This window comes from Triticum aestivum, chromosome 3B, assembly GCF_018294505.1.
Source record: "Triticum aestivum cultivar Chinese Spring chromosome 3B, IWGSC CS RefSeq v2.1, whole genome shotgun sequence".
NCBI classification, from domain to species: Eukaryota; Viridiplantae; Streptophyta; class Magnoliopsida; order Poales; family Poaceae; genus Triticum; species Triticum aestivum.
In genome coordinates this window covers 6,294,625-6,306,685 of record NC_057801.1, presented here as the reverse complement: position 1 = coordinate 6,306,685, position 12,061 = coordinate 6,294,625, and the positions used below count along the sequence as shown (strand labels likewise).

The 12,061-nt window shown below is 43.1% G+C and overlaps 1 protein-coding gene and 2 long non-coding RNA genes across 3 annotated transcripts; 1 reads left to right on the top strand and 2 right to left on the bottom strand.

Moving 5' to 3' along the window:
• Positions 1-219: 219 nt before the first annotated feature.
• Positions 220-766, bottom strand: LOC123064270 (uncharacterized). The gene is made up of 2 exons (XR_006430659.1): positions 659-766; positions 220-587 (listed from the first exon to the last, which is right to left on the bottom strand). It is a non-coding gene; the product is annotated as an uncharacterized lncRNA (long non-coding RNA).
• A 2,582-nt stretch (positions 767-3,348) lies between these two features.
• LOC100037654 (fasciclin-like arabinogalactan protein 10) lies at positions 3,349-4,341 on the top strand. The gene has a single exon (XM_044487784.1). The coding sequence runs from the start codon at positions 3,370-3,372 to the stop codon at positions 3,988-3,990; it is 621 nt and encodes a 206-aa protein (XP_044343719.1). The 5' UTR covers positions 3,349-3,369; the 3' UTR covers positions 3,991-4,341.
• Positions 4,342-9,423: 5,082 nt separating this feature from the next.
• Positions 9,424-10,219, bottom strand: LOC123064269 (uncharacterized). Its single transcript, XR_006430658.1, has 2 exons — positions 10,051-10,219; positions 9,424-9,928 (listed from the first exon to the last, which is right to left on the bottom strand). It is a non-coding gene; the product is annotated as an uncharacterized lncRNA (long non-coding RNA).
• Positions 10,220-12,061: the final 1,842 nt, after the last annotated feature.

Below are 12,061 nucleotides of genomic sequence, written 5' to 3'. Positions count from 1 at the left end.
ATGGGTGAAAACAAGCACATGAGTTACTGTACTTTGGCTATGATCCAGCTTCTTGAGTATAATACTGTGTGAGTCCAGTGAGCGCGTGCGAATTTCCTTGGCAATTTGGCCATAGTTTGACTTATATCGACCATACTTTAAACTTTGCAAGTCAAAAGAACTTTCGTACTAACAGTGCCTAGAAGTTTTCGGATATTTCTGTGGTGCAACAAAAATGTCTAAACGAATTTGATCCTTTAGCTATTCAATGTGTACAAAGAAAATTTTACAAGTTGGACTGCCTCACCGAACTTCTTGGGCTGTTCGATTTTTTTGTCTGTTATTAATGGTTTCAGTCGCCAACACAGCAAACAATCCTCATCACCAAGAACCGTACATGCATAGACAAGAACATATCGGAGCGACAGTGCTTCATACATGATGAACGCTCGAAACAGCCTGCTGCAGGGTCTTGCGGTGCGGCGCAAGCGCGGTTGTGTCCATAGGCGGTGGTGGCGACGCAATCTCAGCTGGAGCCTCCACCGGGTTCTGGTTCCCAGGCAGTGGCGACGGCGGAGCCCTTGGCTCACGGCGTCCGTCCGGAACAACTGCATGTATCATCATCAATCATCATCCTATAATGAGGCAACTGAGCTGCGAATAGAGGTTAATTAGTTACCTTGGGCCGCCGCCGAGCATGCTAACCAACAGCAGATGAGCGCCAGGAGGGCAACACCGTGTGCCATGGAAGAAGAAGAGCGCTCCATGATCCTCCGCTCTCTAGCTGCATAGTATAACGCTATTACTAGCCTTGTATTATAGGGGACGGTCTTGGAGACTCTTGTTGATGGTCAAAGTCTGCCTTCCGTCAACCTTGGAAAAATTGGTCTGGCTTGACAACAGCGTCAGTGGCCCATAATCATGGAAGAGATCTTCCTCTTTCGTCCTTTATCTATAGACCTGGGAAGTCATGCAGCGTGCATCAGCCGTCGACGCGTAGTTCGGCACCGCAGCATCATTTTCAGCTGGCGGGCCACTAATTGGTCCGTCGGTCACGGCAGAGCCGAAGAGAAAAAGAAAGCACTCTAACTGGGAGACAACGTGCTCCCCCTAGTAGTATCTATGGCAAGAATGATTGTGCTTTGAGAAAAGTATATTTCTCGTCCCTCAACTCTTAGCGAAATCTAGATTTGATCCCTCAACTTTGAATCCGGACAACTTGCACCATCAACTACTGAAACGGGACGAGGTTCATCCCTGGTCTCAGCTTTCAGCGGTTTTGGTGCTAACTCACCCTGATTTTCACCGGTGCTGACTTAAATACACGTATATTTTTCGAATCCATGAATCTTTTGAAATTCATGTACGTTTTTTTCATCTGCGTGTACTTTTTCATGTTCGCGTAAAAATTTCAAATTCACATATCCTTTTGAAATTCGCACTATTTTCAAATCTATGTACTTTATCAAGTTCACGCAATTTTCCAAATTCGCATACTTTTTTCTAGTTCAAGTATTTTTCTCAAATCCGTGTAATTCTTTCAAGTTCGTGCACTGCTTTCAAATCCGTGCACTTATTCAAACTCATGAACTTTTGTAGAAAGTATGCGGGCCTGAAAATATAAACGGACTTGAAGAAAGTATGTGAATTTGAGTCAGAAGTCAAAACACGGTCAAAACCAGCGAAAGTCAGCACAAACACCGGTCAAAACCGTGTCCACGGACAAACCATGTCCGGTTTTAGTAGTTGGGGGTGCAAATTATCCGGTTTCGAAGTTTAGGGACCAAATCTAGACTCTGCCAAGAGTTGAGGGACGAAAAATATACTTTTCTCTTGTGCTTTCTGCGAGGCTCCTTTGAACGGCGTGATTCGTTCTCGGAGGATCCTGCGAGCGAACGACGCCAGAGTTTGCCATGTCGTGCATAGAGAATTGTCGTGTTATAGATAGTATAATATGTCGATTGTTGCAGCAGAGAAAATTGCCACGATACCACATAGAAGTTTCGCACATGATTATTGATAGCCATGCTAGAATTGTCATGCTATAACAAATATAATTACCACGCTATAGAAGAGAATATTGCCCACATTTTCTGTAATTTCCATGCTAGCAGAAAAAGAATGTCATGTTGCAGTAAAAAGATTTGCCATGGGACAATAGTAGTGTGAATTGTCATGCTACAAGCAGATAAAATGCCACGCACCACAGAACATGTTTTGGGTATTTGGTATATGCTACATCATGGGAAATGCCATGCTACACATGGACTCTTTCACTCAAAAATAATAATAGAGCGGACATGTGTGTCTTCGCTCAGCGGGGTACGTTTGAGAAAACAGTGCGCCGACCGCGATTGCCACATGTCACCGCGTTGAGATTCATGCTCACGATCAGACCGTGCGCTCAAAGAACCGATCCCAAGAGACGTTGGCTCCATATCATTTCCAAAAACTAAACTAGAGGTAAAAACATCTAGGTGAGCGAGTGGAAAGGAAATTACTAGGTGCACTACATTTTATGCTGTGCAAGGAATAACCAATCAGAGCAAAACCGAATTGTACAGATTGGACCGAGGGGCGATTGTTCTTTGTTTTTGAGATAGCTCATCACTCATGCCGAACAGGATTAGTTTTATTTAGATCAACTGCTGCGCTGTCTCAGAGAGATGGAATAAAAATTCCAAGGCGAGGAGAGACTTCTGAGTGGCTAGCTAGCTTCTCTGTTCTTAATAGGCTGGGCCAGCAGAGTCGTATGGGCCCCTGCTCAGGATGGGCCCTAGGCGGTCGCACTGCTCGCCATGGCCCAGGGCCGGCCCTGCTGCTGGATTAGTTGGAGGAAGCGAGGCTACTAAAAAAAAAGCTGGAGGAAGGGAAAGGTGCGAATGAGCTAGGGCGTTGGTATACCCATGACCTTAAGTTTTTAATTTTTGGGCAAAACAATCATACGAAAAATTCTAAAAGAATAATCAGGAACAATGGTGTACAACACTATAGAAGTGACAAACAATATAGAAATGCAAATACAAAATCTTGAACCACGTGGAAATGTAAATACAAAATATTGAACTCGTTTAAAACCCCACGTCCACACCTCCCTTCTTTGGTAAAACCTATAAATAAACACGTAAAGGACGGAGAGCCGGCATGTAGATGCGGAGTGGCCACAATATGTGAACCAATGAAAGTTTCTTTTCTTTTTGAAGAAAAAGAGAGGCCTTCCCTCCTATTTCCATTAATAGAAACCATGGTCCGAAATTACCCGAAACCAATGGCTTGCCGTCCGCAGAATGTTTGGAGGAAACAAACTCTTCTTTGACAAAAATAGCAATAACCCCAGCCTTTATAATCAGCCATACATCTCGACCATCACCGTGATATCGACAATCAACCATGATGGCGTCCAAAGTCCTTCTCGCAATCCTCCTCCTCGCCGTGGCGACGCCAGCGTCGCTGGCTGCCATCGATGTGGCGCAGATGCTCGCTGACAAGCCCCAGTACGCGACCTTCTTGAGGCTCCTGAAGGAGACAAAGGTCGCCGATGACGTGAGCCGCCTCAAGTCGGCTTCCGTGCTGGTCGTCCCCGAGAAGGCCGTAAAGCCACTCTTGGCGGTGCCGGCCGCAAAGCAGCGGACCATCCTCCAGCATCATGTGCTCATCAAGTATTTCGACCCCATCCAGCTGGGCGAGATGAAGACCAACGTCGCCAAGCTGGAGACCATGCTCTCCAACACGGATAAGGACATGGGCACCATCGACTACTCCAAGGACAAGGACGGCCAGATGTACCTACGCTCCCCAGGCGCCGATAGTGTCGCCAAGCTCGTCAAGGTCGTCGCCGCGCGCCCCTTCACCGTCTCCATCATGGAGATCAGCGCGCCGCTCTTGTGTCCCAAGCTACTCGGCCCTGGCGCCGCTGGCGCTGCCGCTGGCAGGCCCAAGGGGAAGGGCAAGGGCAAGATCAAAACCATGTCGGCTGATGAAGGGGCCGCCGCCGCTGCTCCAACTGCGTGATCTGAGAATTGAGTAAGGTGGCCCTGCAGGACGCCCCCGTTGAACCATGCGTGCACAACTTTGGATTTTATCTTCATGCCAAGGCTTCATACATCTTCTTTTTTTTCTCTTCTGCTGTACTAATTTTGTGTTTCCAGTATCCTATGATTTTTCTTAGTGAAGTGAATCGAGTACAACTAGAGGTTGGTTGGGGCGCGCCTCCTGTGCAGTGTGCGCGTTTTTTTCTTTTTCTTTTCTTTTTTGGGTGCAAAGGCAATCGATCGAGGAAAAAATGTAACAACTGCCTTCTTTTTTGAGATTAGAAGAACACCCGTGCGTTGCAATGAGGCCACATTAACTTTAAGAGTTCAATATCAATTATGTTAATATTACATTTAATATTCTCATACATATCAAGTGACATTGGCGACCTTTTTACCATCAAATTCTCACACACACTTTCTCCCTCCCTCCTCCTCACTCTCTCTCCCCCTCTCCCTCTCTCTCTCTCTAACACACACATATCCATCTTATTGGGTACGGGACCATAATCCATCTATTTCATACACACACGCGCTAGTGCGTAACAATAAGGATTATAAAACAGATTTAAGGTAGTAACAAGGATTCTTCTCATGCATTAATGAACAAATGTTTTGCACTGAAGACAAGATAAACAATTCCCAAAGTGCATCAGAGCATCACAGAACATTACTGGCAAGATAAATGCACGATGTACCGGAACTGCTCGGATGAACCGAAACAGAGCCAACATATATCATCCTAGACAAACGCAACACCAACCATTTACCTTGGTACTTTAGGGACCGACAGGAGGATGCATGTAGAAGCGCTTCTTGCCTGCGAATCCACAGTCAGAGAGAGAAATTGGAACCCATTCCCATCACCAACTGATAAAGAAAGCATGTAAAAAAATTGATATCGGGCCAACTTGGATCTTCGGTGATTGTCCGCCGGTATGGAGAATTTAGGAGGGTGGGTGCAGGGAGCGGCCTTGTGGATGATGGATGGAGGCGCGGAGGGATGTGGTCGCCGGAAGGTCGAAAGCGGAGAGGGTCGGGCACGTTAGGTGGAGCCGGTGGTGCGCGACAACCGGAGGCGGCCCAATCGTGGGCGGCGAACCGACAATAGCCTCGGCCCATCTCTCGACGCAACGAAGATAGAGAGGGCGGCACTGCCGGTGCTCGAGGCCGCCGCTTGGCACCATCTACATCGAGGGGAAAGAGAGGCGAGAAAGCGATAGGGTGATGCGGGGCTAGGGATTGCGGAGGAGGGTGGGGGTGTGCGATTTGAATGGATGGTTCTGCCCACTGTTTTCTTGTACGTGGCGGTGGAGACGGCGGCGTCCAGCCATGCAGGCGAGGCATGGGTCGAGCCGGGCACACGGCGAGGCGCAGTAGCAGAGGCGGGGGCGATTTTTTGCTACTGAGATGCAGGGTGTGGGATTGATCGTTCATGTTCTCTTTTCCTTTTTAACGGGAGATGGATGTGATTTTTTCACGAGGGGAGAGATGCGACCACGTACAGATTCCATAATAAATTAATTAGGTCCATAACGGGATTTCTTTACAATGCGTTAAGATTTACGTATTAGTTTTCTTAATAAAGAAATGCACTGATGTAGGGATTGATTGATTCGGGCAAGGAAAGATAGATTCGTGATCTTTTGTATGTTAGGAAATTAGTGGTTTGCAAGGAAAGAGTGGAGAGAAAAAGAACCAATGCGACCACGTATAGATTCCATAATAAATTAATTAGGTCCATAACGGGATTTGTTTACAATGCGTTAAGATTTACGTGTTAGTTTTCTTAATAAAGAAATGCACTAATGTAGGGCGCGATTGGTTCGGGTAAGGAAAGATAGATCCGTGATCTTTTGTATGTTAGGAAATTATTGGTTTGCAAGGAAAGAGTGGAGAGAAAAAGAACCAGTATGAGAGGGTGGTGGGAGGTGGGACGAATAAAACCGGATGAAATTGGGAGGTGGGAGGGGGCGAGTAAAAACTGACGAAAAAAACCAATAAAATTGGGAGGTGGGAGGGAGGATGAAAAAAAATCAGGGGAGGTGGGAGGAGGACAAAAATAAACCATACGAGGCTACCAACTGCTCCATTAGGAGTAGAGATTGTTTGTGAAAATAACGTTCGACGACGACTTAGCGAGCGGATCCCCTTAAAAAAGACATAGCGAGCAGATTCCCTTAAAACTGGTAGGAATGGATACGATTGATGACGTTGATAAATAGTGGTGAATGTTGGCCTAATTTACTATCATCATGCATGGAAACGAATCATCAAGAAAAAAATACTTCCTATTACTACACTGATAGGAAGCTTCCTAATCTCTGCTACCAAACAGTTTCTGCCCAAACAAGGAAGGAAAGTTATGGACGTGATTCGAAAGGAAACAAACTTATGAAGATTAATTAATTTAAATTTGATATTTAAAGATTGATTGTGATTGATTCTTTTACATAAAGACATTACTAAATAATTTGCGTCAGTATGGAAAGTTCTGATCCGTTCAGTTTTTTTCGTTGTGCGAGAGGGTGAAGTGAAAATAAACCGATAAAGTGTGGGAGGCAACGAAAAAAATCTACGACGGTTAACCTACGAAAAAAACCGGACGAAAGTGGTGGGACGAAAAAAAACTGGAAGCGAGACTACCAACTACTTCATTAGAAGTAGAGACAACTGCTTGTACTGTTACTTTTTTTATGGACCCTGATATCACCTAAACGTTCGGCCTGCGCGGCTCCTGTACCGAACAAACCGTTAGCTGGGTAGGGTCAATCCATGGAACGATTCCGTTTGTTGGGCGAACCCCCAGCGCAACCCACCCCTCCCATCGACCATTTCCTATTTGGTGCTGAAGAGGCCGGTTAAAGCCTATTTCGCCAGCTGTCGCACACAAACCCGCGCCCTGGGCCGGTCCATTAGCTTTCTTTGTTTTTCCTTTTCTGTTCAAAACTAAAAATAATAATGGCGCGGTGCCAAGATTCAAACTCGGAACAACTTCGTTAGTAGTGGACAGTAGTGACCAACTTGGACATCGCACGAGTTTTGCTACTCAACTTCTTTTTGTCTTATTCTTCTTTCCTTACTGCCTGAAGCCCCGGTTTTGGTTTTTTCACCTGGATTTCTAGGTTGGGCTCCGCTGGGTTTTTTCTAACCATTTTTCTTCCATTTTTTTTCCTGTTTTTTATTTCTTCTTTTTTATTTTTCCTTTTTCATATTTCTTTCTATTTTCTATTTTTGGTTCTGCCAGTTTCTATTTATTTTGCACATTCGATGATATTTTTAACAAATTGATGAACTTTTTTCCAATTTGATGAACTTCTTTTCAAATTCAATGATTTCTTTTTCCAAATCGATGAAATTTTTCCAAAACCAATGGATTTTTTTGAGTTTGATGAACTTTTTCCTGAACTCGATGAACTTTTTTAGGAATTTGATGATTTTTTTCTTAAATTGTTGACCTTTTTCAGATTTGATGAACTTTTTCCAAAATTGATGAACATTTCTTCAAATTCGATGAACTTTTTTAAAAATCTATGAACTTTTTTCAAATTGATGAACTTATTTTAAAAACTTGATGAACTTTTCTTAGAAATGAACTTTTTTAAAAAATGGGATGAACTTTATTTTGAAACCCTTAACTTATTTTCAATCTTGATGAAGTTTTTTCTAAACTGATTTTTTTCTTTCAAACTTGATGAACTTTTTAAGATATTTTTGAATTCACGATTTTTTCTTTTTTGCAATTTTTTTCTTCTTTTTGTTTTTTCTTAAAAATATCAATGTTCAAATGGTGAACCGTTGACCAGCCAACCGAAAATTGAGCGATATAATGAAGGGAGCGGGTGAGTGAAGGAACGGAGCGAGCGAGACGAATAGTTCATTTAATTGGGCCGGCCCAAGCGAAGCTGGTGCGTGCGCCAGTTTCTCGACCCGGCGCCTAAAGCGCTGTATAGGAGCCCTCCCTCCTCCCATCGGTAGTAGGCTAATAGCACTCGCGTCAATCCAATGCTGGACCCAAAAACGTGCCAAGTAGTAGCCAAAAAAAGCCTTATTAACCTTGGCCCAAAAGATGTCCCTCTTGCACTGGCAAGGCTAAAAAAAAGCTTCTATTTGCCATGTCTTATTGTAGATTCAAAACACTACATCCTAAAGCTATGAAAGACTACAAAACAAATGCGGAGGAAAAGGTGCGCAAACATATGTAACGCATGGCAATTTTGTGAAGATGTAATACACATTGCCTTGTGGTATATGCTTCTACCTCGTCAAAAATACGGCATGTGTTAGCTATATTCTAGTTTATAAAGATTTTCGTGCGTTAATTAATAAAAATTACCATGGTGCTATATTTTAAGTTGCCGTGGTAAAATATGTGGATTAAATCTTCTGATATTATTAGACGAGTGGGAATGAGTTAGAATTTACTTATGATTTTCAAGAACATTAGCACAAAAAATGTGGATTAATTTTGTAAGGTATTTTTACTACATACATGAAGACATAAAAAATGTGGACTGAAAATTATAATCACGGAGGACACACAAAAAAGTGTACCATATATTTTTTAATAGTAATGTTGCATTAGAAAACTTTCCATGGTCCCATGAAAGCAAAACCTCCCACGAACAATGAAAGTAAAAATTGTCAGAAAACAACAAATTTAAGGATTTTGTTCTTTGAAAAAGATGGAAATTTTACAAACAAGATTGCATGCTATCAGATTATTTGAGGTACCCCCCCCCCCCACCCCAACGTGTAAATAAAGGCAATTTCCATCCTAATGACACATATAATTAACCAATTGTGAAAAAAATATGAAAATTGGCACTATGGCATTGGTTTAGCTCCCCCTCCCCTATCTTTGCAACCTGCGAAACCTTTTTTTTTTGCATAATTGGTTTCCACACATGAATTGCGACTAGATAAATTTTAGTTTCACGTATCATTGCAATAATGGATATTGCAATTTAATAATTTCAGTTTTATGTATCATTGCAATTTCAAGGACGCAACACCTGCAGTGCAATGGGTTCCAAAAAGTGAATATTTGTCATGAGACAGGATAAAATTTTCCATGGGCAATGAACTCAAATCGCAATGTTAAATAAAAGTGAAATTTTCCATGATCCATTAACTAAATTTGCCATGGTCAATTAATAAATTTTCCACGATCCATAAAGTAGATTTGCTAGGGTAAGATTTGCCATGGGTCCATTACTTTAATTTGCCTTCAACAATTTTTGCCTTGGTGAATTGGTTATATGGTACCATATGAATTTGCGAACAATATTATTTTTCACACGGCAACTTTGCCAACGTTGAATATGTATTTGAACATCGGATTTCATGAAAACTAAAATTGCGATGACAAAAATTGAAGACATGTCAATTTCCGTGATCCATAAACTACATCTGCCATGCTCAAGGAAATTAAATTGCAATGGTCCCGCAAAAAAAAGTAGTTGCAAACAAACAAATTTTCCATGTTGCAAACAATCTTATCCACTTCATTCTTTTGTGACGGAACATACATAACATTAACAATAGGTACTTGACATTTAAAACTCATACAGATTATTACGAAACGATGAATATAGCCATCTTATTGAAAGATATGTTTTTAATAAAAGAACGCTAGAGCCATGCATCTCCATATACTTATTTTTCTGGAGTTAGTAACATATCGCTGTCACAGGCACTTCTTCACTCTGCCAACAAAAACGATAAACTTTCTGAGCGCGCGCATAGTATAGACCATCACATCGGTGGCACTGGAACAGCCTGCTGCAGGGTCTTGCGGTGCAGCACTGCAGGTGCCGGCGGCGTAGTGTTGGGGCGGCGGCGGTATGCCGTACCCTGGCGTGGCGCTGCCTGTGGCGCCGGAGGGCTCTGTCCCTCACGGGTTCCCTCCGTATGAACTGCATGCACGCACATCACAAGTTAACCGAGTGTACACGCAGAATATATACATTACATTACTGCTGCAGAGCGAACCTAGTAGTTCTCACATGAAAGAAGTTAGTCTAGTAGAACAAATTACCTTGGATGTCAGCAGAGCATGGCAGGGAGCAGCGTATGAGTGTGATAGCCAGGATTGCCATGGCTGGTACCATGGAAGAAGAGGAAGATCTCATCATATGAACACCTTTTCTTTCAGTAATTCCAATTGGCTCTACGACAACGGCAGAGAGAAGTTTAGTGTGCAAGGCTTGTGCAGCGCAAAGACCTCACTGGTATAAATATATATACGTAGATATCGGATATTATGTAGTACCTACTCTGAAGAATCGTCTTAATAGAGACAGATCACTTAATGGCCGGTCAAAGTCCTTGGCGTTTCAAATAAAAGAGTTGTTGTAGCTTATCTATGGCTTCAACCTATATGTAGTCATCACTGCAGCATATGGACGCGTGGAAGCTTAATTATGCCCTCTCGGTCCAGCCGGCTGGAATAGGTTGCATAAGATTTATTCAATTAGTTTGGATGGCGAGCCTCTCGTAGATTATGTGTATGAGCTATATAATCTCTGGTTCGGTTGGTTGTGGTCATGTTTTCTTTTTATTTGTTTTACTGTTTGGACTTCCTGTGTGCGTCGAAATGATGCACACGCCGGTGGACTTCCTGTCAGAGAGTAGTTCCAGCAGCTCCGCCACAGTAATTCGGTACCCATACCAGTTGTATTATACAAGTATTTTGCATTCATGAAGTAGGATATGTACGTCGACATCTTAGGTGTCAATTTGCTTGACATCGGTGTGCACCTTGAATGCTTCACTTACTTGACAAACGAGCACGTCGATAAGGTTGTCGCGGCAGACACAAAGGCCGATGGGTCCTTCAGTAATTGGCATGATGTTTATTGAAACTTTTGTTATTCACATATACATGGTTACTCAATTATAGAAGACTTAAGGAAATTTTCATGCATGTCAACATGAAGACCAATTGCTACGTCAAGGTATAATCCATTTTATTATTTTTTATCTGCTTTTCTATGCTTTCCTTTCCTTTTTTTTTCTTTCCCACAACTGTGGAACAAGGTTGAAAATCTCGTGGGGGATTTGCCTTGCAGCATGACCTATTTGCTTAGCAATCTGGTGCCGCAAGTCGACAATGATGAAATGGCACAGCAATTTAGCCACTGTGTGAGCTACGTTGCAACATCCTGCGCCGCTGGTTCCCATGGTAGGTAACTCTACAACGATTCAAAAGAAGCTGATGGTGACGACGAGGAAATGAAGGAGGATGATGAGGATGGAGAAGTGGGGAAATAAGGATATGGTGACAATAACAGCGATGATTTCGAGGATCCGTTGTTGACGCTCACCAGAATATGCAAGTAATGATCATGAAGGCACCGGGCTTGCCACTTCTGGGCGACGCCAATGATAGCAGCACCACTTTTTTAAACCAAGAACCATAGAAAAATTATTCTATGGTATTTTCTATATATGATATTTAAATATGTGCATACAAAAGAGGACAACAATAGCGAGACCGTCAACATGGGGGTCCATGATAATTGTATGCATACAATGAAAACTTCCACGTGTGATTCATGCGTAAAAGTCGACGTTCGCAGCAACCTGCAGGTTCTTTCTGTGTGGTGCAAGTCCGGCCATCGCCGGCAGCGACGAAGTGCTTCCACATCCTGGACACTCTGCTGACCTCTTGCCCGAGGGCCAAGGCGCGGGAGGACGTTCTCCCTCACGGTTCCCGTCCACAAAAGCTGCATGCACATAAGCCGGCCAGACATAATTAAACATATTAGTTCCTATTTGTTTCTCGTGGAAAAGTGTATGTACGAAACAACAATTCAGTAGTTACCTCGGGCCGCCAGCGCCGAGGATGCCATGCTGGAACAGCATACAAGGAGAGCCAGCAGCAAGAGAGCAACGTGGGTGGAAGAGCGCTCCATGCTTCTCAGTGTTTCTCACAAGGAATGGTAGCTAGGACCAGAAGAAGTTTTTGATACCTATGATCTCTTCCTGCTAGTTGCTCGCGTACGTAGAAGCATATATATACCTATATTTGCTCACACAGTCAAAGT